This window comes from Salvelinus fontinalis, chromosome 2, assembly GCF_029448725.1.
Source record: "Salvelinus fontinalis isolate EN_2023a chromosome 2, ASM2944872v1, whole genome shotgun sequence".
NCBI lineage: Eukaryota > Metazoa > Chordata > Actinopteri > Salmoniformes > Salmonidae > Salvelinus > Salvelinus fontinalis.
The window spans coordinates 53,054,542-53,078,222 of NC_074666.1; the positions used below are offsets into that span (position 1 = coordinate 53,054,542).

General features: G+C 43.0%; 1 protein-coding gene across 3 annotated transcripts in view; it reads right to left on the reverse strand.

Annotated features, from left to right (window-relative positions):
* Window positions 1-23,681, reverse strand: part of LOC129821063 (SH3 and PX domain-containing protein 2B-like) — an 85,251-nt gene that overhangs the window by 41,491 nt on the left and 20,079 nt on the right. For 2 of the 3 annotated variants that reach the window (XM_055878327.1, XM_055878319.1), the window contains exon 3: window positions 18,982-19,057. The exons of the other annotated variant lie outside the window; for it this stretch is intronic. In XM_055878327.1, the coding sequence (XP_055734302.1) occupies window positions 18,982-19,057 (76 nt within the window). The remainder of the gene's footprint in view (window positions 1-18,981; window positions 19,058-23,681) is intronic. 3 annotated transcript variants of the gene reach the window in all.

Here is a 23,681-nt window from a genome sequence, read left to right on the forward strand (position 1 = left end):
GCCCAGGTGGTGAAAGTTGGAAACAACACCTCAACTTCGCTGATCCTCAACACAGGTGCCCCACAAGGGTGTGTGCTCAGCCCCCTCCTGTACTCCCTGTTCACCCATGACTGCGTGGCCATGCACACCTCCAACTCAATCATCAAATTTGCAGAGGACACACCAGTGGTAGGCCTGGTTACCAGCAATGATGAGACAGCCTCCTGGGAGGAGGTGAGGGCCCTGGCGGAGTGGTGCCAAGAAAATAGCCTCTCCCTCAACGTCAACAAAACGAAGGAGCTGATCGTGGACTTCAGGAAACAGCAGAGGGAGCACGCCCCTATCCACTTTGACGGGACCACAGTGTCATACACATCACTGACAATCTGAAATGTTCCACCCACACAGACAGTGTGCTGAAGAAGGCACAACAGCAATAGACATTTATCTTGGCCCCTAGGACCCTCACAAACTTTTACAGAAGCACAAATGAGAGCATCCTGTCAGGCTGTATCACCGCCTGGTATGGCAACTGCACCACCCACAACCGCAGGGCTCTCCAGAGGGTGGTGTGGTCTGCCCAACACATCAACCACCCGAGCCACACTGCCTGCCTTCCAGGATACCTAGAGGACCCGATGTCACAGGAAGGCCAAAAAGATAATCAAGGACATCAACCACCCGAGCCACGGCCTGTTCACCCCGCTACCATCCAGAAGGCGAGGTCAGTACAGGTGCATCAAAGCTGGGACCGAGATACTGAAAGACAGCTCTTATCTCAAGGCCATCAGACTGTTAAATAGCCATCACTAGCCAGCTACCACCCGGTTACTCAACCGTGCACCTTAGAGGCTGCTGCCCTATATACATAGACAGGGAATCACTGGTCACTTTAATAATGTTTACATACTGCTTTACTAATTTCACATTAACACTGTATTCTATTCTACTCTATTGTATTTTAATCAATGGCACTCCAACATTGCTCGACCTAATATTTATATATTTCTTAATTACATTCTTAAATTTTAGATTCGTGTGTTTTGTTGTGAATTTTTAGATACTACTGCACTGTTGGAGCTAAAACACAAGCATTCGCTACACCCTCAATAACATCTGCTAAATGTGTATATGATCAATAACATTTTAATCGATTTTGATTTGATGTTGGCACGGTTTGCCAACAACAACATCCGTGCCAATACAGTATATCCTCCAAACAACAGCTTCGGGGGCATTATCACTTAAACAACACATGATCTCATGGTGCATTTAGAATGGTAACAGCAGGCCTACATAACGTATGTTACAATTATGAAGAACAATGAGTAGGCTAGGCTATATTGAGTGGGCTTGTGTAGACACGTATAAACAAATACTAATAGAGACTGATTACATTTTCTCACAACAAACGATCTCTTGGCATATTCGGAATGGTAAGAGTAAGCATACATACAGTGGGCTTGTGTAGAGACTGTACAGTCGTGGCCAAAAGTTTTGAGAATGACACATAAATTTTCACAAAGTTTGCTGCTTCAGTGTCTTTAGATATTTTTGTCAGATGTTACTATGGAATAGTGAAGTATAATTACAAGCATTTCATTAGTGTCAAAAGCTTTTATTGACAATTGCATGAAGTTGATGCAAAGAGTCAATATTTGCAGTGTTGACCCTTCTTTTTCAAGATCTCGGAAATCCACCCTGGCATGCTGTCAACTAACTTCTGGGCCACATCCTGACTGATGGCAGCCCATTCTTGCATAATCAATGCTTGGAGTTTGTCAGAATTTGTGGGTTTTTGATTGACCACAAGTTCTCAATGGGATTAAGGTCTGGGGAGTTTCCTGGCCATGGACTCAAAATATCGATGTTTTGTTCCCCGAGCCACTTAGTTATCACTTTTGCCTTATGGCAAGGTGCTCCATCATGCTGGAAAGGCATTGTTCATCACCAAACTGTTCCTGGTTGTTTGGGAGAAGTTGCTCTCGGAGGATGTGTTGGTACCATTCTTTGTTCATGACTGTGTTCTTAGGCAAAATTGTGAGTGAGCCCACTCCCTTGGCTGAGAAGCAACCCCACACATGAATGGTCTCAGGATGCTTTACTGTTGGCATGACACAGGACTGATGTTAGCGCTCACCTTGTCTTCTTCGGACAAGCTTTTTTCCGGATGCCCCAAACAATCGGAAAGGGGATTCATCAGAGAACGACTTTACCCCAGTCCTCAGCAGTCCAATGCCTGTACCTTTTGCAGAATATCAGTCTGTCCCTGATGTTTTTCCTGGAGAGAAGTGGCTTCTTTGCTGCCCTTCTTGACACCAGGCCATCCTCCAAAAGTCGTTGCCTCACTGTGCATGCGGATGCACTCACACCTGCCTGCTGCCATTCCTGAGCAAGCTCTGTACTGGTGGTGCCCCGATCCCGCAGCTGAATCAACTTTAGGAGATGGTCCTGGCGCTTGCTGGACTTTCTTGGGCGCCCTGAAGCTTTCTTCAAAACAATTGAACCTCTCTCCTTGAAGTTGTTGATGATCCGATAAATGGTTGATTTAGGTGCAATCTTACTGGCAGCAATATCCTTTCCTGTGAAGCCCTTTTTGTGCAAAGCAATGATGACGGCACGTGTTTCAGTGCAGGTAACCATGGTTGACAGAGGAAGAACAATGATTCCAAGCAGCACCCTCCGTTTGAATCTTCCAGTCTGTTATTCGAACTCAATCAGCATGACAGAGTGATCTCCAGCCTTGTCCTCGTCAACACTCACACCTGTGTTAACGAGAGAATCACTGACATTATGTCAGCTGGTCCTTTTGTGGCAGGGCTGAAATGCAGTGGAAATGTTTTTTGGGGATTCAGTTAATTTGCATGGCAAAGAGGGACTTCGCAATTCATTGTAATTCATCTGATCAGTCTTCATAACATTCTGGAGTATATGCAAATTGCCATCATACAAACTGAGGCAGCAGACTTTGTAAAAATGTATATTTGTGTCATTCTCAAAACTTTTGGCCACGAATGTAGTCCATTCTTTTAGAATGGAGACCTACTAGCAGGCTAATACAGTGGCTGGCCTCATGAGTAACCCAACTCTGAAAGTACAATGAAAGTTGTTAAGTGCACTGTGAATAGTTTATCCTTCTTGTGTCTTGTCATGAATTCATGATCAAATATAGTGGATGACATCTAAAATATATGGTCCTTATCACGCAGCCACAGATATGGCCACCGGGTGGTCTGGGTTTGAGGTCACCAACAATAACAAGAAATGGATACAAATAGGCCTCCGAAAAAGTATTGAGTTCCATTTCAAATATATCTTCGAGATATTTCATGGGGATTCGCTCTAGCGGATTCTCTAACTGAAGTACCAATCACAGCGTCTGTTGGAGACAGAGCGGGCGCACACACCACCTCTGGTCATTTTCACCTCTCTTCCTTGTGAAGAGTTCTCTAATACTCCTGAAGCTCTCCTCAGAATTGGATGATGTAGAAAGGGCGAGTTTGTTTGACAGGGTCAGAAAGGTTGGATGGGGATGGGGTTTGGGTGGTATTTTGGGTGGGGGTAATGGGAGTAGTGAGATTTGTAGGGCTTTATTTTATTTTATTAGAAACAGGGATAGATAGGAGCATATACAGTGGGGAGAACAAGTATTTGATATACTGCCGATTTTGCAGGTTTTCCTACTTACAAAGCATGTAGAGGTCTGTAATTTTTATCATAGGTACACTTCAACTGTGAAGTTGTCCTGTAGCCCATCCCAGCCTTGTGCAGGTCTACAATTCTATCCATGATGTCCTTACACAGCTCTCTGATCTTGGCCATTGTGGAGAGGTTGGAGTCTGTTTGATTGAGTGTGTGGACAGGTGTCTTTTATACAGGTAACGAGTTCAAACAGGTGCAGTTAATACAGGTAATGAGTGGAGAACAGTAGGGCTTCTTAAAGAAAAACTAACAGGTCTGTGAGAGCCTGAATTCTTACTGGTTGGTAGGTGATCAAATACTTATGTCATGCAATAAAATGCAAATTAATTACTTCAAAATCATACAATGTGATTTTCTCAATTTTTTCCGTCTCTCACAGTTGAAGTGTACCTATGATAAAAATTACAGACCTCTACATGCTTTGTAAGTAGGGAAACCTGCAAAATCGGCAGTGTGTCAAATACTTGTTCTCCCCACTGTATATGCTCTTATCAGGTTGGTCACATTTGTTCTGGTCAATGGTCAACTCGACACCCAAGTGCCCCCAGTGCTACTTTCACAGCAGCTGAGGCAGGAAGACAAATGCTCTGTCGCTATTATGAACTATGCCCATATCCCAGTGTTATAACGCTGCCCTTTGTAATAAAAGTCTCTGTCACATTAAAGCATCTTGCCGAGGGAACAGAGCAAAAATACAACAAAAGAGTTCTCTGGCACCACTGGTGAGCGAGAGTCATCTGACTAGTGGGCAACTCGCTGCAAGAGAAGGGAATTTGCACACATGTGCAGTCCACCCCTGGGTCTTGTCAACAGTCACAAAAGGGGTACAGTTTGCTATGCTCGCTCTATTTGTCAAAGCGACTGGTTCACTTCAGTCGACCTGCACAACGCTTATTTTCATATACAGTCCCTTAAGTATTCAGACCCCTTGACGTTTTCCACATTTTGTTAAAGTGGGATTATAATGAATTTAATTGTCCTTTTTGACACAACTGCTCTTTTTTTTAACATTCTTATTTTTGTTTTTACAAATGTTAGCATTTTTCTTCCACTATCTTGATTAGATAACTATTCAACCCCCCTGGCAGCGATTACAGCTGTGAGTCTTTCTGGGTAAGTCTCTAAGAGCTTTGCACACCTGGATTGTACAACATTTGTCCTTTATTATTTTCAAAATTCTTCAAGCTCTATAAAATTGTTTGTTGATCATTGCTAGACAACCATTTTCAGGTGTTGCCATAGATTTTCAAGCAGATTTAAGTCAACTCTAAATTGGCCACTCAAGAACATTCACTGCCTTTTTGGTAAGCAACTCCAGTGTAACTTTGGCTTTGTTTGAGGTTATTGTCCTGCTGAAAGGTGAATTCATCTCCCAGTGTCTGGTGGAAAGCAGACAACCAGGTGAACCTCTACAATTTTGCCAGAGCTTAGTTCCAATCAGTTTATTTTAGTTTTTATCCTGAAACTCCACAGTCCTTAACAATTACAAGCATACCCATAACATGATGCAGCCACCACTATGCTTGGAAATATGTAGCATGGTACTTGGTAATTTGCCCCAAACATAACACTTGGTGTTCACGACTAAAACCAAATTGCTTTGCTACATTTCTTTGAAGCTTTACTTTAGTGCCGTGTTGCAAACCAATAGGTGCCCTTTGCGAGGCATTGGAAAACATCCCTGGTCTTTGCGGCTGAATCTGTTTTGAAATGAACTGCTCAACTGCAGGAGTATACAGATCATTATGTGTGGGTTACAGAGATGAGGTAGTTATTTAAAAACTCTAGCTACAGCACACATTGAGTACATGCAACTTGTGATTTGCTAAGCACATTAGTACTCCTGAACTTATTTAGGCTTGCCATAACAAAGGGGCTGAATACTAAAGCTTTTCATTTTTAAAAATGCATTTGTAAAAGAAAATCTAAACATAATTCCACTTTAACATGGGGTATTGTGTGTAGGGAAGTGACAAATCTCAATGTAATCCATTTTTAATTCGGGCTGTAACTTAGTGGGAAAAGTAGAGGGTACAAAGTACTCTGCCGACACGCAGGAGTTCTCAGGTTTGCCTTTCAAGGAAAAGCCTACGAATACCTCGCTGTCCCCTTGGGGCTAACATACGCTACCATAATGTTCAGCAAGTGTGTAGTGGCAGCTCTAGCACCCCCGAGAATCAAGGGAGTATCTGCTTACATAGACGATTACATGCTTTGCTCCCCGACACAGGAGCAGGTGGTACGAGACACGGCTTCTCTAGTAACCCACCTCAACGAGCTAGGGTTCAAGATCAACCAGAAAGAGTTGTTTGGTAATATCACAGAGAATAGAATACCTAGGGGGTCAAGATGGATTCTCTCTCTCGTTGGGCCACACTCTCGGAAGGCCTTATCACGTCATTCCGACAGTGCCTCTCCCTGTTCTCAACAGGGGGCGCTCGGTCACGCTCAAAACGTGGTCACCTAGTGCTGGGGTTGATGGCGTCCATCTTGGTACTACCACTAGGACTACCGAGCGTTGGGTAACTGCTCCATTGCCTGTGTCCACGTCTGCACCACACTCAAAAGATTTAAGTTGCCCACAGACTGTCTCTCGGCTCTCCGTCACTGGAAGACCCTCTCGATCTTTGCTTCAGGCACTCCCCCTAGGGTTAGTGTCTTCGAGCGAGGTGGGGACGACAGACTCACTCACAGGGTGGGGTGCAGTTCATGAGGCAAGAGCAATGAACCGACTGTGTTCACCACAGCTCCGCCACTGCTGACAATGTTTCATTCGCTGATACACTTTCTGCCCTTCCTTTAGGAATTGTCACATCCTGGTCAGTACATAACATGACTGGTGGCATAAACCGCCTGGGTGACATTTCAGTCCACAGATTACTATATACACTACCACATACACTACACACAGTACCAGTCAAAAGTTTGGACACACCTACTCATTCCAGGGTTTTTCTTTATTGCACTATTTTCTACATTGTAGAATAATAGTGAAGATATCAACACATATGGAATTATGTAGTACCCAAAAAGGTGTTAAACAAATCAAAATATATTTTAGATTCTTCAAAGTAGCCACTCTTTGCCTTGATGACAGCTTTGCACACGATTGGCATTCTCTCAGCCAGCTTCACCTGGAATGCTTTTCCAACAGTCTTGAAGGAGTTCCCACATATGCTGAGCACCTGTTGGCTGCTTTTCCTTCACTTTGTGGTCCAACTCATCCCAAACCATATCACTTGGGATGAGTTTGAGTGATTGTGGAGGCCAGGTCATCTGATGCAGCACTCCATCACTCTCCTTCTTGGTCAAATAGCCCTTACATAGCCTGGAGGTATGTTTTGGGTCATTGTCCTGTTGGAAAAACAAATGATAGTCCCACTAAGCACAAACCAGATGGGATGGTGTATCGCTGCAGAATGCTGTGGTAGCCATGCTGGTTAAGTGTGCCTTGAATTCTAAAGAAATCACTGACAGTGTCACCAGCAAAGCACCCCCACTTCAATTCTTCACGGTGGGAACCACACATACGGAGATCATCCGTTCACCTACTCTGCGTCTCACAAAGACATGGCGGTTGGAACCAAAAATCTCATGTAGTTTCATCAGACCAGAGAATCTTGTTTCTCATGGCCTGAGTCATTTAGGTGCCTTTTGGCAAACTCCAAGTGGGCTGTCATGTGCCTTTTACTGATGAGTGGTTTTGGTCTGGCCACTGTACCATAAATACCTGATTGGTGCAGTGCTGCAGAGATGGTTGTCCTTCCATCTCCAAAGTGGAACTCTGGAGCTCTGTCAGAGTGACCATCGGGTTCTTGGTCTGCTCCTTGACCAAGGCCCTTCTCCCCCAATTGCTAAGTTTGGCTGGGCGACCAGCTCTAGGAAGAGTCTTGGTGGATCCAAACTTCTTCCATTTAAGAATGATGGAAGCCACTGTGTTCTTGGGGAACCTTCAATGCTTAAGAAATGTTTTGGTACCCTTCCCCAGATCTGTGCTTCCACACAATCCTGTCTCAGAGCCCTACGGACAATTATTTTGACCTAATGGCTTGGTTTTTGCTCTGACAAGCACTGTCAACTGTGGGACCTTTATATAGACAGGTGTTTGCCTTTCCAAATCATGTCAAATATATTACATTTACTCCAAGTTGTAGAAATATATCTCAAGGATGATCAATGGAAACAGGATGCACCTAAGCTCAATTGAGTCTCATAGCAAATGGTATAAATATTTACGTAAATAAGGTATTTGTTTTTATTTTAATACATTTAAAAAACTTTCTTAACCTGTTTTCACTATGGGGTATTGTGCGTACATGAAAAATTTCACATAACAGTGGAAAAAGTGAAGGGGTCTGAATACTTTCCGAATGCACTGTACATACATGTGCGCGCCCGCGTGCACACGCGTACCGTACGTATGTGGGCATCACTTCTAATTAGTGGTTTTGGTTATTTCAGCCACATCCGTTGCTTACGAGTGTATAAAATAGAGATGACGGCTCATAATAATGGCTGGAATGGAGTAATTGGAATGGTATCAAACACAAAAAGATGTGGTTTCCATGTGGCTGATAGCACTCCATTGACATCAGCCACACGCACCCCCCCATTAGACATGCCTTCTCTCCTCTTAAAGGTGTGAATTATATTTCCTCTACCTTGGCTTGCTGATAGTCCAGACACATTCCCAGAACAGTTTATTAAAACGGAGTCAGGAGACTTGAAATTTGACCACTATTCTCACTCTCAGTCCTCAAATAGAAAGCTTTCTTGACACTTCTCCAAGTTCTCTGGGGTCAAGGGGAAAATCGACTCAACACTGCCCTCTTTGTATATTCCACATGATCACGGGTGCATTTGATGAAAGGTCTATTTTTTAGGGGAATACAAAATGGCTGTTACAGTTCAGAGTCAAGGTTGGGCCAGATAGGCAGAATTCATGGCAAATCTGTGACGGCCAGCGGGGTATAAAACAGCTTTTATTGCCCAGAGAGCGACTTATCTCAAGTCCGCTACTCAACACAATACCTACCCAGGGCAGCCACAGGAAACTGTCATGTGAAATAGTGTCTTTTAAAAATGTGTTGTTGGCAACAACAGATTATATGAATTTGGCCAAGGGGTCTGTAGAACTAGTTTAGAGGGTACAACAACAATGTAATATTGTTAATCTACAAAAGAGGCTACCCTTAGATGCACAACAGGGCTTGGGAGGCTCACAGGGATCCACAGTCCTCCATAAATTATTCCGTTCTCAAGTCAATACTTCTTGTATCTCCCCCCCAAAAATGTTGCACTAATTTAAGCTTTAACTGCTAAATTGTCTTGCTGTCCCATGGCAAAATGTGTAGAATTGGGATATTACCATGAACTGCAAAATTGTCTGACACGAAGACTAGGACTTTTCTTTTAATGTTCTTTCCCAAGGCCTGAGACTTGGTTAGTCCGGCCATGCGCTGCAACAGTCATAGTGTAACTCCTTTGTATGCTATTTTTACCGCACTCAAGTCAGAGTTGTGTTATGATTTTAAGTGGGTTCCTGATGAATTTGCTATCACAAAAGGGGTCCCGAGTCCAAAAAAGCCTGTGAACCCCTGGGCTAATGAATTGCGTTTTGGGCTGAGTGCTGGAAAGAGGCATGTCTGTGGAGAGGGTAGACGGTATGTGTGTTAAGTAATTACAGGGGTTCCAGATGCCCACTGATACAGCCACTTCCCATGTTGCTGTAGAATGGCCTGCTTTGTTTACCGGTACACAGCACTTAAGTACAAAAGACTTTGTTATTCTCTTTAGGGGAGGCATGACCAAATGACATAGGCTACACAAGTGTTACACAAATATAGGTTCTTAATAAAGACAATTTATGCAGTTCCATGGAATTATTCAGTTCCATGGCGCCATTTGTGTAGCTGCTATTTTGAAGTTAAGAGCAAATTTGCCTTGGCTCCTGACATGAATAAATTAAGCTGTGTGGAAGCTGACATAGCTCCGTGCTGTGACAGTCACTGAGGTCGTCAGACAGCCTGGATATACAAACATTCATCATTAAACCCTCTGTCAACATTGATTCAATTGATCTCATTCACAACATTGAAGAGTTGACTGCTGACTCGTATGCTGAATCATAACCACGGTGAGTGGGGGGAAACACTAAGCAGACATTTTGCAGATGCCGCAGAATGGCTTTTCTGATCCTAAGAGGCCAAAGAAGTGAAAACAAAATGAGAGGCCTTGAAGTACAAACTAAGTCCTGACAGGAAAACCACTTCCGTGTCTTGTTGGTTTGGTCTGAGTCGACCAGATTTGCCAGTTGGTCTGCAACTGTTTCCCTGACCATGTGGTCGTGAGTACAGACCGAAATTTGCTGTGCAAAATCGGGCCATGCCACAGTTCTCAAAGAGCAGCAGAAGTTAAACAGAGGCTACTAGACCCTGCCAGACCACATGGTGTCTTTGACATAGCAGGATGTCAAAGACTAACAGAATGTCTTTCCGGTCCCATTCTGAAAGACGAGTGGGCAGAGAAGGGAGTATTTAGACGTAGGAGTTCAAATGGGAACCCCCTGAAATAATTTTGAGCTGCTCACTTCAATGACATTTCATTCAAGGGAGACCAACAACTCAAAACAGCAGGCCTAGATTTTGAGGTGATGCGGCATACGATAACCGTTCATTGTTGGGAAAAATAAGAAATTATTTTTGGATACTTTAAACCAGGAATCCTCAACTAGATTCAGCCACGGGCAGATATGTTCTTGAGCGGATGGTCAGGGGGCCGGATCTTTTAACATTTCAACATGTTTCAAGCAGACTACCATAGTCCCTGTGCCCAAGAACACAAAGACAACCTGCCTAAATGACTACAGACCCGTAGCACTCACGTCCGTAGCCATGAAGTGCTTTGAAAGGCTGGTAATGGCTAACATCAACACCATTATCCCAGAAACCCTAGACCCACTCCAATTTGCATACCACCCAAACAGATCCACAGATGATGGAATCTCTATTGCACTCCACACTGCCCTTTCCCACCTGGACAAAAGGCACACCTATGTGAGAATGCTATTCATTGACTACAGCTCAGTGTTCAACACCATAGTACCCTCAAAGCTCATCACTAAGCTAAGGAACCTGGGACTAAACACCTCCCTCTGCAACTGGATCCTGGACATCCTGCACCCAGGTGGTGAGGGTAGGTAGCAAATTCTGCCACGCTGATCCTCAATACTGGAACTCCCCAGGGGTGCGTGCTCAGTCCCCTCCTATACTCCCTGTTCACCCACGACTGCATAGCCAGGCACGACTCCAACACCATCATTAAGTTTGCAGACGACACAACAGTGGTAGGCTTGATCATCGACAACGACGAGACAGCCTATAGGGAGGAGGTCAGAGACCTGGCCGGGTGGTGCCAGAATAACAACCTATCCCTCAACGTAACCAAGACTAAGGAGATGATTGTGGACTACAGGAAAAGGAGCCCCGAACACGCCCCCATTCTCATCGACGGGGCTGTAGTGGAGCAGGTTGAGAGCTTCAAGTTCCTTGGTGTCCACATCAACAACAAACTAGAATGGTCCAAACACACCATGGCAGTCGTGAAGAGGGCGCAACAAAGCCTTATCCCCCTCAGGAAACTAAAAAGATTTAGCATTGGTCCTGAGATCCTCAAAAGGTTCTACAGCTGCAACATCGAGAGCATCCTGACCGGTTGCATCACTGCCTGGTACGGCAATTGCTCGGCCTCCGACCGCAAGGCACTTCAGAGGGTAGTGCGTATAGCCCAGTACATCACTGGGGTAAAACTGCCTGCCATCCAGGACCTCTACACCAGGCGGTGTCAGAGGAAGGCCCTAAAAATTGTCAAAGATCCCAGCCACCCCAGTCATAGACTGTTCTCTCTACTACCGCATGGCAAGCGGTACCGGAGTGCCAAGTCTAGGACAATAAGGCTTCTCAACAGTTTTTACCCCCAAGCCATAAGACTCCTGAACAGGTAACCAAATGGTTACCCAGACTACTTGCATTGTGTGTTCCCCAACCCCTCTTTTACGCTGCTGCTACTCTCTGTTCATCATATATGCATAGTCACTTTAACCATACCTACATGTACATACTACCTCAATAAGCCTGACTAACCGGTGTCTGTATATAGCCTTGCTACTGTTATTTTCAAATGTCTTTTTACTGTTTTATTTCTTTACTTACCTACAGACACACATACCTTTTTTTCCCCGCACTATTGGTTAGAGCCTGTAAGTAAGCATTTCACTGTAAGGTCTGTTGTATTCGGCGCAAGTGACAAATAAACTTTGATTTGATTTGCAAAAATGTTCAAAAACTAGTTTTCGCTTTATCATTATGGGATATTGTGTGTAGATTGATGAGGAAATTGATTTATTTAATCCATTTTAGAATTAGGCTTTAATGTAACAACATTTGGAAAAAGTCAAGCACTGCAATTACATATCATTTGTAGACTGCAAATTGACCACAAGAAGCCCAAACTGATATATTTGACTAAAACTATTTCAAACCTTGCTTACATTTGTATACAGTCACATACTGTAGATATGTGTGGGTATACTTTTGAACAGATTTCCTAAATTAAAATCATGCTGGTGTTAGTCTTATCTCCAACAACTAAAAAATGTTATGTTTTGCTTAGCACTTGGGGGGCCAAATTCAACCCGTAGGATGCCAGTTGGGGAACCCTGCTTCAAACCGTTTATTAATGTACACTGAACAAAAATATAAATTCAACAATTTCAAAGATTTTACTGACTCACAGTTCATATATGGAAATCAGTCATTTAAATAAATTCTATACGCCCTAATCCATAGATTTCACATCACTGGTAATGAAGATATGTATCTGGTCGCAGATGTCTTTAGAAAAAAAAGTAGGGGAGTGATTCAGAAAACCAGTCAGTGTCTGGTGTGACCACCATTTGCCGAATGCAGTGCGACACATCTCCTTCACAGAGTTCATCAGGCTGTTGATTGTGGAATGTTGTCCCACTCTTCAATATCTGCGAAATTGCTGGATATTGGCGGGAACTGGAACATGCTGTCATACACGTTGATCCAGAGCATCCCAAACATGCTCAATGGGTGACCTGTCTAGTGAGCATGCAGGCCAATGAAGAACTGGGACATTTTCAGCTTCCAGGAATTGTGTACAGATCCTTGAGACATGGGGCCGTGCATTATCATGATGAAACATGAGGTGATGGCGGCAGATGAATGGCACAACAATGGGTCTCATGATCTCGTCATGGTATCTGTGTGCATTCAAATTGCCATTGATAAATGCAATTCTGTTCACTGTCCGTAGCTCATGCCTGCCCATACCATACCTGCCACCATGGGGCACTCCGTTCACAACGTCAACAAACCGCTCGCCCACACAATGCCTTACACGCCATCTGCCCGGCACAGTTGGAACTGGGAGTCATCTGTGATGAACACACTTCTCAAGTGTGCCAGTGGCCATAGAATGTGAGCATTTGCCCACTGAAGTTGCTTATAACGCTGGACTGTAGTCAGGTCAAGACCCTGGAGAGGACGACGAGCATGCAGATGAGCTTCCCTCGTGTGGTTTCTGACAGTTTGTGCAAACCCAGTTTCATCAGCTATCCGAGTGGCTGGTCTCAAACCATCTCAAAGGTGAAGAAGCTGGATGTGGAGGTCCTGGGCTGGTGTGGTTACATGTGGTTGTGATGCCGATTGGACATACCACTAAGTTCTCTAAAACTACGTTGGATGCGGCTTATGGTAGAGAATTTAACATTAAATTATCTGTCAACAGCTCTGGTGGATATTCCTGCAGTCAGCGTGCCAATTACACACTCCTTCAACTTGAGACATCTGTGGCATTGTGTTGTGACACAACTGCACATTTTGTGGGCTTTTATTATCCCCAGCACAAGGTGCACCTGTGTAATGATCATGCTGTTTAATCAGCTTCTTTATATGCCACACATGTCCCGTGGATGGATTATCTTGGTGAAGGAGAAATGCTTACTAACAAGGATGTAAGGACATTTTTTGAGAGAAATAAGCTTTCTGTGCGTATAGAACATGTCTGGGCCCTTTTCAGCTCATGAAACATTGGACCAAAACTTTACATGTTACGTTTTATATTTCTGTTCTGTAACAAAATATTTTATGATTACTACAGGGAAATGGTTAATTTCCAAGGTTGACATGTTAGCTAGCACGACCAATCCAATGCGAAAACACTAGCTCAAACTTCCCCTTGTGATTGTTGCAGCTAACTTGGCCCACTCAAGATAACATGCTACAGATCAATGAAATCAGGCTGGTTATTTAGATTTTAAGTAGCAAGCAATCGATATCATCGTAAACTTGTTGGAAGCGAGGCAGCTTTGGTCATCTTTAGTTCTTTTTTGAGCCGCATTCCATTTCTTGCTATGCCTTTTCCATTTGCCTTCATTCACCTCAAAGACGTAATAGTATTAGATGAAATGTCTCCCTATACTTACACCAATCCACTGCTTTTAAATCGTTGAGGGGGTGAGAATTCAGATTGGGCTCATGTCATCCAATAGTAGCCCATGTCATCCAATAGTAGCCTAGTGCATGCAGTCTTCCAGTTCCTGCTTTCTCAGTCAACAATCATCTTTGAAGCTGATATATACTGACTTCTCATTCAAATAGCAATGTTTGATTTAGCTAGCTAATACACTCTGAATTACCGGCAATCTATTATTATTTTATGAGCGGTCCCAAAGATGGTCAACAAAGTGAGGAATCCAATTATATCACCTCGTCATGGAGAGATCATCTTCAAACAGAATTAAGGTAAGCTAGCTAAGTACACAACTGCATTAGTTAGCCAGACTTTATAACGATCAGACTTCCTGCATCTACTTTCTATTTGTTCAAGATAGGTCAATGCTAGTGTTGTGGGAGTGACAGGCTTGCAGTTTGAAGAAAAGCTCCTAGCTCGCCTAAATGTTTCACTGACTAGGTTATCGCACCAGCCATGGTATTTTTCATTCCTGCTGTGTCCCATAAAACAAATTAGCTAACAAGATTGTGTTAATTGATTTAGAGAGATTACTTAGACACACATGTGCACACACACACATGTGCACACACACACACACACGTGCACACACACACACACGTGCACACACACACACACACACACACACACACACACACACACACACACACACACACACACACACACACACACGTGTGTGAAGAGGGAGAAAGTCCCTGTGTGTGTTAAAACATTTGGGTCTCGAGGCAGTGTGGACAAATAGGTATTGTTCCTGTGGATACACTCCGATCCTCTCCACTTAAATTGATATATCATCTTTTAGCAGCAGAAAGGAAATGTGTAACAAAATGCTGGGAAAATGAACATGCACCTTCAAAAGATATGTGGTTAGGTCTATGCGGGGAACTTGCTGACATGGAGAGAATTACATCAATCTTGCTACATTGACAGCATAGGTATGAAGGTGTCTGGTCAGAGTTCCTGTCATATCGTATGGGTCTTGTTGTGTAATTTATGGGCTTTTTGTTTCTTTGTTGTTTTTGTGTGACTTAATCCAAATTCTATACTTATTCAGACTCTTGAAATATTTGCTCTATACAGCCGAAATGTACCCTTAACATGTGAATGTAACTCCGCTCCTTAGTGAAGACAGTAAAGACAAGTTGTGTATATGTATGATATGTGTTCTTTATGTGCTCTTTTAATAAAAATGTATGTTTTAAAAAAAACATTTGGGTCTCCATGACCAATTTACTTGTGTACCCAAATAAATAAGACTAAAAACTAAAAACATGTTTTTTCCCTTAGGGTAAGATGGTGAAGTGTGCATATTCATGGATCTGGTGGCCAGCACCGGATCTAAGGTGGTCTTCACCATGGAGCACGCAAATAGAATCAAGACGTTATGTCACATGCTTCGTAAAACAACCGGTGTACCCTAACTCTGCAAGGTGTGTGTCACAGACACTCCCTCTCCCTTACAAAAAAAGATGTCCATTTTGTGAAATGGCTGTTTTCACATGTTGATCTTAAATTCCACATGTCAAACAATATTTTCACATGTATTAAATGTAGATTTCACATGCTAACACCACCTTTTCACATGTGAGGAGAATAACACGTTTTCACCTCGCATGAATTGCAGCTTCACATGTGAAATTTGCTGCCACATGTTTACATTCACGTGAGAATCGGATGTGCAGTTTCTCCATGTGAAAATCACACTTTCAGATGTGTAATTGCAAGTTCACATGTGGAGAAACAAATTTGCAGTTTCACTTGTAAGAACTTAACATTTGCCTTGTTTACTGCCATTGGAGTAAACCCACAGTGTATAGCCTAAAAACATGGTAAAAACTACAATTTAGATAATGGATGGTCAGTTCTTGCAGCCATAGTGTAGTCTCTGGATTTGAGTGGTTGCCTTTCTCCAGCCCCATCCCTCAGCTTTTTACCCGAACTGTGACGGTAAACCAGAAGTGGTATAATATGTTTTCAGCATTGATTTAAAAATCATATGCATTCACATTTAAAATGATTTCCTTGCTACATTGTTTTGCTGTCAATACTTTTGGGTTTATGTTTTTGCCGAAGAACACCATCCCAACCGTGAAGCACATGTTGTGGGGGTGCTTTGCTGCAGGAGGGACTAGTGCACTTCACAAAATAGATGGCATCATGAGGTAGGAAAATGATGTGGATATATTGAAGCAACATCTCAAGACATCAGTCAGGAAGTTAAAGCTTGGTCACAAATGGGTCTTCCAAATGGACATTGACCCCAAGCATACTTCCAAAGTTGTGGCAAAATGGCTTAAGGACAACAAAGTCAAGGTATTGGAGTGGCCATCACAAAGCCCTGACCTCAATCCTACAGAAAATTTGTGGGGAGAACTGAAAAAGTATTGTGCGAGCAAGGAGGCATTACAAACCTGACTCAGTTACACCAGCTCTGTCAGGAGGAATGGGCCAAAGTTCTCCCAACGTCTTGTGGAAGGCTACCCGAAACGTTTGACCCAAGTTAAACAATTTAAAGGCAATGCTACCAAATAATAATTGAGTGTATGTGAACTTCTGACCCACTGGGAATGTGATGAAAGAAATAAAAGCTGAAATAAATCATTCTCTCTATTATTATCCTGACAGTTCACATTCTTAAAATGAAGTGGTGATCCTAACTGACCTAAAACAGGGAATTTTTACTTGGATTAAATGTCAGGAATTGTGAAGAACTGAGTTTAAATGTATTTGGCTAAGGTGTATGTAAACTTCCAACCAACTGCATGATTAATCAATTTTGAATTCAGGCTGTAACACAACAAAGTGTTACAAGTTGAGGGGTATGCATACTTCCTGAAGGCACTGTAATGCTTCCTGAAGGCACTGTAATGCACATTTTCAGCAGCAGTTGCTGTTTAAAAAATAAATAGTGACGATCAAGCTTGAGTGTTGGTGTTTCTCTCATGCCTCAATGGAATTAGAATGAAATAATCTTTGAATGATTTTCTCACTTTATAAGCTCAACTTGGTTTCCAATGTGAATATACTGTATCTCAGTGATTTAAACAGCTCTGGATTGGGGACAATTTTGTCGTTTTCAGAACAATGAGAAGTTGGAAAAAAATCTATCCACCATGTGACCGGTTTTCCCAGGTCGCCACAGATGTACTCTGTGTGACTGGAACTAGTGGGAGTTTATTACAGAGAAAGAAACTAAACATGGTTAAGAGTGCTCGGGAATTCATCTTTCTTCACAGCTGTATGAGCATACATTTATAACAGTATATGAATCAACGTGGGAGTAATATGGTCTAGTATCCCAGGTCTGTGTCGTTCCCTCTTACGCCGTTATCCTCTCTCGTTCTGTCTCTCTCCTTCCAGAGTTCATTAAACAAACACAGCTGAGCACCTGAAGTCCCTGGACCCTGTGTGCGATCCCTCAATGAGTTCCAGACCGGCAGTTCCAGACCGGCACCTTGCTACCCTCCACACACACCCCCTTACCAAACCCAGCAGGGGAGGGGCCAGTGGTAGGTCTTTCACACCTAAACCTCACATGGATTACTCACATGAGACACTAAAGGCTTTGTTTCAAGAGTTGCTAATAAGTGCGCCAAGTGTTAATTCAATCTGTCACCTTGTGCTTAAAGTGTTTGATAGACAGTATTGGAGAAATTAAAATGAGTAGCAATTGACTTTGCTAATCAGTTTATAGACAAAAACAAAACTGTGCTCTGGTAAAGGAAATAGTGTGCTCATGAGGGGTGTGGATTCCATTGGTGTATTGCACAGAGTGCAATGTAGCAGCTCGTACTTTCTTAATCCTCTTAACTCTGCTGCTTTGTTGATTTGGATGCTTAGGCATAATGGCACCTGTTAGAAAGTGAACTCTGTGCTTCCTTACAAGTCCCATTTCACAGTATACATGGTGATATAATTGCTTGGGCACATCACCAAATCAATACATTTTGGTTGAGTGTGTTACCTGTTTGATCTAGTCTACATTTCTAAACCTTAAATCTAAATTATAGAAGACATGAGAAGTAAATCAGAAAGCGTATTAATTATGTTTCTAGTCTAAAGCAGTACTTACAAACGTTTGTGTGAGATCTGTCTTGCAGCATGTGGATGGGTGTGGCCACCAAGTGTGCAGGTGACCATGGTCTGCTTATTAAGAAGACACTCCATTACTAATTGGGGGGTTTCCTCTCTAGTCGAGCTCTTTACAAGTATTCTATATATTTCTGTATCGTAAAGGTTATAGTATCTAAACTGTAGAGTTGCTACTTTGCTAAGTATTTATTGGCTCAGGTTGAGAAAATGCATTAAATTACAAGTGTTTCTTGTCACCTGGTCTCTGTCAGGTTATAAATGCTCAGGTGTAGAGCTTTATGGCGGAGGACGTTGGCAGCCAGTCTCTGCACGGGTTAGTTAGGGGTTTTCTGAGCTCTAGGGGCTAGTCAGACTGATCTTCAGTCGTTTAAATTCATTTGACTTGCTTTTTTATCCATTTATTTACTTTGAGCCTGGCATATTGTTGGATGATTTGTATATTTTCTAAATATCTACACCTGCTCCAAGCCTCCGAGCCTTAAAATAAAAACCTTGCACTGGATCTTGTGCTTCCTGCCTTTCCTTGCTCACCAACATTAGCCAGACAGCTCCAACCATCCAGGGCAAGTAAGGGGCCTTACCACCCATCCATCCTTACAGCATCAAATGAGCTGGGAGTGTCAGCCAGTAGCAGTGTGTTTTAACTCTTACCTGGTAGAAAAGGGATGATTCTGCGCTTGGGGTCTTTCTGCCCTCCTTCCACTGGGAACTTATCCAGAAGCTCCATCTGAAAACAGTGTGTCAACAACGCGGGGAGTTAAACACGTGCTAGCATACAAAACAACATCACTGCAGGGGGGGGTTGTACATTTTGTACAATTCAGCAATTCCTAAAAGGACTGGCTTTACCGATTATTAGAAATACACTCAGCAGATGGTATTTCTCGATGGGGTAGCTAGGCTACATATGCTACGTGTCCTGGAGTCAAAGAGAACAACAGTGCTCCTAGATTAAATAGGAATGTTCATTTCCTATTACATAAAATTTACGAGCCTAGAGTGGATTGTCAGTGTCAGAACTGGGGGGGATTTCTTCACTTTGTTTTGGAGAATAGATGAGGGGGGGGGGGGATTTCTTCACTTTGTTTTGGAGAATAGATGAGGGGGGGGAGGATTTCTTCACTTTGTTTTGAAGAATAGATGAGGGGGAAGATTCCTTCACTTTGTTTTGGAGAATAGATGAGGGTGGAGATTTCTTCACTTTGTTTTGGAGAATAGATGAGGGGGGGGGGGATTTCTTCACTTTGTTTTGGAGAATAGATCGGGAGGGGATTTCTTCACTTTGTTTTGGAGAATAGATGAGGGGGGGGAGGATTTCTTCACTTTGTTTTGGAGAACAGACAGGGGGGATTTCTTCACTTTGTTTTGGAGAATAGATGGGGGGGGGGATTTCTTCACTTTGTTTTGGAGAATAGATGGGGGGGGGGGGGGATTTCTTCACTTTTGGAGAATAGATGGGGGGGGGGGATTTCTTAACTTTTGGAGAATAGATGGGGGGGGGGGGGGGATTTCTTCACTTTTGGAGAATAGACAGACCTCACAAATACTAGATTTCTGTTTTGTCTTCTACACAGAGACAGACCAGAGTTAGAATCAACTAAGTTTATGATGTGGGCATCAAGCAGTGATCTGAATGGCTAGTGGGGTTGGTGATGACGACACTGTCTGTTTGGAGCATCCCGCTTCCTGCACTGGTGGAAAATTACTACTGGACCATCACATCACAAGGCCCATGCAATAGGAAACACTGCTGGCGTCTTCTCCAAAGTACAGTTCGGATTTATAGATGGGCTTGTTTAGAAGGGCCTGTATTTGACTCGCAGAGAGAAGGGGCCTTTTCTCTCAAACCTGTCTTACTAGTGGTCTTACTACAAATTAAAAGCCAGTAAAGTTGGGGCCTCCCGAGTGGTGCAGTGTTCTAAGTGGACCTTCGCCTAGCTGTGCCACTAGAGATCCTGGTTCGAGTCCAGGCTCTGTCGCAGCAGGCCGTGACCGTGAGACCCATGGGGCGATGCACAATTGGCCCAGCATCATCCGGGTTAGGGGAGGGTTTGGCGGGCAGGAATGCTCTTGTACCATTGCGCACTAGCAACTCCTGTGGCAGGCCGGGCGCAATGCACACCAACACGGTCGTCAGGTGTACAGTGTTTCCTTCGAGACATTGGTGCGGGTGGCATACGGGTTAAGTGGGCATAGTGTCAAGAAGCAGTGGCTTGGCTGAGTTGTGTTTCGGAGGACGCACGGCTTTCGACCTTCACCTATCTTGAGTCCGTACGGGAGTTGCAGCAATGGGACAAGACTAACAACCAATTGGATACCACGAAATTGGGGAGAAAAACGGGTAAAAAATATATAAAATAATCAAAAATGCCAGTAAAGTTAGCTGTAAAGATTTCTCCGTATCCCTTGTAATCCCTTGCAAGACTCATGCAATAATGTTGCTATGACAGTCAGCACTATGGTTTTGGACCAGTAACAGCAGAGTTCTTGGGAATACACAGTCTACACGCAGCTGTATAAATTAACTCAATGCAAAGCTATAGTCACACTGCAAATGGCTGTCTGTGAAAGAAACCATAAGTCTGGTGGTGTGTGAAGCCAAAGCAAACAGAGAAGAGTGAGCAGTGAAGAGGTTTGAGGTGAGAGAAAGGTTATGGTTGTGCTCCAATGCTGTGGATCCAAAGGGACGTTTGGCAAAGACATATGACGGATATCAAGGAGGTAAAGAACATTTCATTCGCAGAGTAAAAAGCACCTTCTATACCTTGTTAATTATTGTCACTGATCTTATCTTAAAGTACTGTAATGTCATATCCACAACTCTCTTGTGCCCATCTTCCTCTCATTATTGCAACCATGGTTAATCAACAGCCTACTGACCATACTAATTACATTAATGACTATCCACTTTACCATCATATTAAACCCTACCTGCTTGGAAGTCATATACTCCTATTTACTGTCAACCTTGTTACTTCCTGCACCTCCCTATTCAATATCCATAATTCTCCTGTATGCTTTCCTATCATCTGCAACCCTCCATCTCTCCAGAAACTAATGCTCCACCTAATATTCCAAGGACTATTCAAATCACACCATATGCTATATATTTCCCAATAAACAACATTTAAACATGTTTGTTAAGTTAATCATCTATTAAAGCTCTTCACATACAAATCCCTATGCCATGTACATCTTCATTTAGTTTGAACTAAATCATCCATATCCCGATAGATAGACCCAATAATACCCACCCCATGAAATGAAAATGTACTGAGCTGTTTCTACTAATGAGACCCAACAAAAGCTACATTATGAGAAGAACTGACTGGTGCAGAAACAGGAGAAAAAGACACGATCAGCAAGGAGCCAAGGACACCAGTCCTGTAAATGGCAATTAGGGAAGCGCTTGGTAAATCATACTTCCAACCACAGCACACCTTCTTCTGTGGAACAAAGAGAAAGCAGAGAAAAAATACTTTGGAGTAAATACACATGACGACTATCTGTCTGGATAGAGGCAGATGCCTCATTTCACAGATCCTCCTTAGGGAGAGAGAAAATAATACCCCACACGCTGTAATTGTTCCCATGCGTCTAGCGGGGAGCCACACCCTGACTGACTCTGTCTCTCTTTACCATCGCTCCAACACCCTGTCTGTGGCCTGTAATCAGAGCTGCTGTCTCAGATGACAAAAACCATCTGACTGAAGGGAATACAGAGCATTCGGAAAGTATTCAGACCCCTTGACTTTTGCCACATTTAGTTACATTACAGCCTTATTCTAAATTTGACTAAATTGTTTTCCCCCCCTCAATCTACACACAATACCTCATAATGACCAAGCTAAAACAGGTTTGAAATATCACATTCACATAAGTATTCAAACCCTTTACTCAGCACTTTGTTTAAGCACCTTTGGCTGTGATTGCAGTCTTCTTGGGTATGACGCTACAAGCTTGGCACACCTGTATTTGGGGAGTTTCTCCCCTTCTTCTCTGCAGATCCTCTCAAGCTCTGTCAGGTTGGATGGGGAGCGTTGCTGCACAGCTATTTTCAGGTCTCTCCAGAGATGTTTGATCAGGTTCAAGTCCGGGCTCTGCCACTCAATGACATTGAGACTTGTCCTGAAGCCACTCCTGCATTGTCTTGGCTGTGTGCTTAGGGTTGTTGTCCTGTTGGAAGGTGAACCATCGCGCCAGTCTATCTCTGTACTATGATACCCTTCCCCAGATCTGTGCCTCGACACAATCCTGTCTCGGAGCTCTACGGACAATTCCTTCGATCTCATGGCTTGGTTTATACTCTGACATGCACTGTCAACTGTGGGACCTTATATAGACAGGTGTGTGCCTTTCCAAATCATGTCCAATAAATTGAATTTACCACAGGTGGACTCCAATCAAGTTGTAGAAACATCTCAAGATGGTCAATGGAAACAGGATGCACCGAATCTCATAGAAAAGGGTCTGAATACTTATGTAAATAAGGTATTTCATTTTTTTTTTTAATAGAAATGTGCAGAAACTTGTTTTCTCTTTGTCATTATGGGGTATTATGTGTCGATTGATGATATATGTATATATATTTTTTAAATCCATTTTAGAATAAAACTAACATAACAAAATGTGTAAAAAGCGGTCTGTATATTGTAGTCTCTGCTGCTGCAGACAGCCAGTTACATCATGTACACGTCACTTACATGAATGACTTGAGGATAGGTTTAAGGGTTCAAGCAACAAAATGGTAAAGACTGACTTCATTTGACAAGGGGAGTTTTCTAGGCATTGGTACTGTTCATTTCAGTCAAAACAAAACAGTACTACATATTTTACGGAATATGGTGCAGATTGAAGAATTGAGAAAAACTAAGTTAGATCTCAGGAGTTTTTTTTACTCTGAATGAATGTATAAATGCCTACATTACCATGTGTAATGGTAATAACATGAGAACTACTTTGAGGGCAAACTAACTAATTCTGACGAGGATACCACAGCGAATGTGGCCCCATGTGTGATGTATGCTGGGAGGTATGACATCACAGCCAGGGGAGTATAACAGGCATTCCTTTGTGGGTTATATTACTATACCTAACAGAATACAGGCTTAACTGTCCAACTTCAAATACATGTACTAATTGGACAGAATCTTGTTTGGTCAGAGAGTAAGATAATTTGCGGCGGCCGGCTATCATTCGTCTGGTTCATATCCTCCTCTGTGACATCGCTCAGTCTCATCATAGCCTTCTGCTCTTCATCTGAGAGTGGGACATGAATGAGTGGGACATGAATGAGTGTGTTCAAGGCCTCCTCTGACAACCACATCTCTTTCTAGAATTTTAAACCGGCT